The 3,715-nt window shown below is 34.6% G+C and overlaps 1 protein-coding gene across 1 annotated transcript; it reads right to left on the bottom strand.

Annotated features, from left to right (window-relative positions):
• Positions 1 to 783: 783 nt before the first annotated feature.
• On the bottom strand, positions 784 to 3,515 carry LOC114407757 (GDSL esterase/lipase At5g33370-like). Its single transcript, XM_028370984.1, has 5 exons — positions 3,230 to 3,515; positions 2,984 to 3,111; positions 2,208 to 2,450; positions 1,860 to 2,112; positions 784 to 1,283 (listed from the first exon to the last, which is right to left on the bottom strand). The coding sequence occupies exons 1-5, from the start codon at positions 3,465 to 3,467 to the stop codon at positions 1,048 to 1,050; spliced, it is 1,098 nt and encodes a 365-aa protein (XP_028226785.1). The 5' UTR covers positions 3,468 to 3,515; the 3' UTR covers positions 784 to 1,047.
• Between the last annotated feature and the right edge of the window lie 200 nt (positions 3,516 to 3,715).

Genomic DNA, 3,715 nt, shown 5'->3' with positions numbered 1-3,715 from the left:
TACTTTTCAAAAAACAAAAGATTCCCTTCCCTTCCAATATTTGCAAAAAATGTCATCACTCCCATGAAACTTCAAAAACTGTTAGATAGGTTGATGCACCACGAAGAATAAAACAGTCCCGGCTTGGGTCCTTTCTCATCGTGTTAGCATGCCCTTTATTATGGTTTTTCTTTTGGTGTGATGGTTCATGGTGTTATCTTGATGGATCTTGGCTTTGTGTATATACCTATGTTGCTTTAAGTGCAGTATATTCTTTAATTGGAGCTTATAAATGTAAAAGATTGTCATTAATTGAGTTTAAGAACAAAGTCCCCTTTTTAATGGAGATAATATCCTTTTTATATCCAGCTTTAGTTGGCTTAATTCTGTTACTGTTAGTCTATGGCTTGGATTGGAGAAGTTTTATCTTTTGTTATGATGGAGAATCTGTATATTAAACATTAATTCTTTTCTGTTTCTTAGCATTTCTTATAACTTAATTGGAGATTACTATATATGATTTTGCATGGGATTATAGGTTGATTTAGTAGTAGAAGGAGAGATCATAAGTTGAAATTTTTTTCACTAATAAAATCTAATAATTAATATTTATTGATAAAAAAAATTATATATAACATTGCTGGCCGGTTTTTGTTGTTCTTTAAGAGAGTTCTTTCTGATGCACGTCGTAGGCTTTTAATGCCGAACCAAACAGATGCAATAAAACTTTCACCCAAGATATTGTTAATTAAGATGAACGCGTGAAAATATTTAAATGAAAGAGACAGAAAAAAAGAGAAATTATTGAAGATAAAAATTCACTCAATTATTATATATGCAGTCTTTCTTTTGTACTGCCCAAGAGAAGGAGAACGAAGACGGCACTTAACATCATCCATCCACCCCAACATTATAATATACTATTCACTGACACATTGGAGATGATTAATTACTATATATGGCACCTAATTTGAACACATATATGACAAATTAACAGGCGTAGGTAGACTTTTGCAAGACACAGAAGATGTGCGGTAATAAAATGATGGACACAGACCCTTGATTTATCTAGTTCTTAGACGAATCCAAAGCCATAATGGTGCTGAGATTCATTGGGTACATATACTCTGAGGTGCCTGACAAAATCTGTTGAACGATTATCCTATTAGCCCTTTCTGTTGGATGGAAAGGATCCCAAAACGCATAACTGTCACGGTTAGGGCACAAGTTGGATGCCGGAGTGCACAGTCCAAGACCATTGTAGGGTCCTTGACCGCAACATGCTACTTTTGATGTAACAAATCCTGCATGTTCAACCACGAGCTTTACCATACATATACTACTACTATATCATAACTCGTTAATGCCACATGCATGTCTGTATGTAAACGCATTCCGCTTTTAATGAATTTGTATTTAGTATCTACCTATATCTATCTATATGTTAATATCATAATATGTGGACAGCGATGAAGTTCAATATATGAACTATGCATATCATGCAATTCTAAGCACATGAGTGATAAAAAAAAATTATAAGGGTTATATGTTATTTGCAAAAAGAAGCACCCTCATCTCAAAAAAAAAAAAAACAATCTGGAGAGCGGAGACACTATTGTACATTATTGGTAGCCTATACAAACAAAGAAAGGAAAAGGATATCTTCTCCCTCCCCCCATACGATTGATGCATGGTCCATGCCTCTATTAAATGCATCTACTAAAATTAACTTTGTCTTTGTGTACGTGAGTTGCGTGACTTTTATATATTGGATTGGATTGGATGCATGACATGAAGGATACGAATATTATGTAAGAAAAAAATATGATTTTTCTTTTTAATTCAAATTTAAAAAGGGTAGTCATTTCTGTAATATTTACCATATCTTTGAGGGTTACTGATGAAATCAATGTGCATCTGTTGCGTGTTGACTCCAACGAAGACATTGGAACCAATTTCGCTGTTGAGTTGTCTGATAATCTGAACAAGTTGAGGGTTGAACAAGGCTGCAGCTTGCTGCAGCTCAGCTGAGCAGTCACCGTTGGTGCTTCGCTGGGCCAATTCCGCAGGAACACAACCCAATGGACCCGTTCCCGTCACCAGCACCCTACGTGCTCCAATTTCGTATAGCCTCTGAAATTAATTAATATAATATATATGTTACCATGTCAAGATACACTTTTATTATCTTTGTTATAATTAATGAATCTTAATTAATTGATACTTACCCTGAGAACTTTCTTATACTCAGAAATGATATACTTGACGTAATCTGGTAAATTGTATTGGCGTGATCTTGCAGAGTAAGGGACCAAGTAATAGTTATTCACAAAGTCGTTGCCTCCAAGAGTAATGAGGACTAATGCTCCATTTATTAAGCGTTCAGTCTGCTCAGGTCCTATCAGAGCACTCACCCTCTGCTGGTATTCTTGCCAGTACTCCAACTGTCTATATATTCTGATTATGTTTACCTGCAATTGCAACACATACACATATATATAATTCACCAAAAAATTATGCACAACCAAAAAGTCACCAAAAAAAAGACGAAGGAATAGGATAAAGAGAGTATAAAAATATCACTAGTCGTACTCTATCTATATATATAATAAAAACAATTAAATCGTTATCATCTTAATTACAAAAAGAACTCAAGTTTATATAATACATCACAACTCCGCGGAGAAGTACTATATAGTGATAATAATTAACATATTAACATGTTATTATAATGAGCATATCATGTGTGATCTAAATATCAGCTATTATATTTTTTTTATATAAATAAATCATTGAATTAAAAAAAAAGATATTTTAATTAAAAATAGTATGCATCTATTCAAATTTAAAAATATGTATGATACATGGATTTATCCAAAAAAAAAAACTCTCTAATTAATTAGTTTAGACACTGCTCGTAACTATAATAGTAATTGCTTTTATGTTATCTTTAGAAATTTTGCTCTGGAGGAACCAAACACGTAAGTAATGTCATGTGACTTACAAATTGGATTCCAGTGTCATTGAGAATTCCAATACCAGCAGAAGCAAAGTTGGCACCAACAAGCAATCTTTCCCCGTCGAGCTCGGGATCTAAATAAGGCAATGTGGATTCGGCCCCAAGTGATTGACCTACACGTAAATAAATGAGTTAATTAAGCAACTAGTACATTATAGTATATCTTTAATAATTAATAATGAGAAAGAGATCGAATTGAGGTCATTATATATAGTTAGCAAGGGAATTTACTGATGAAGTCGGGAATGTTGTAGCCATTAGAGAAACGGCCAGTGGGTCTTCCGGTTGGGAAATCAATGCCATAAGGAGGAGCATCTGCTCGAGCTGTAGTTGCCAAAAAGTTGTTGTTCCCATTATCCACAAGAGAATCCCCAAACACAAAGAACGCACGCTGTGCCTCTGCACCTTTCAACACTAATATTCCCAGAACAATATAAATGTAACACGCATAAACCATACAACTAGCCATGGATCGAGGAAGACACAATATAATCAAGTTATGTAATTAAGTAGAGGAGGATGATGAAGGGGAGTGTTATATAATGTGATTTTTGGAATGGAAAAGGTGAATGGCCCACTTTGCAACAGTTAGCTAGTACAGGTAGGTGTATATTTGGGGAAATTATATGGCTGTGAGGTCATCCATCATGTCTAAACAAAATCATATATTCACCCATGTGCCTGAGAGGAAGATCAAGCTAACCCTGACTGACTGAC

Source organism: Glycine soja, chromosome 3 (genome assembly GCF_004193775.1).
Source record: "Glycine soja cultivar W05 chromosome 3, ASM419377v2, whole genome shotgun sequence".
Classification (NCBI taxonomy): Eukaryota; Viridiplantae; Streptophyta; class Magnoliopsida; order Fabales; family Fabaceae; genus Glycine; species Glycine soja.
The sequence above is the reverse complement of the archived record's forward strand: the minus strand, read 5'-3'. Positions and strand labels throughout refer to the sequence as shown.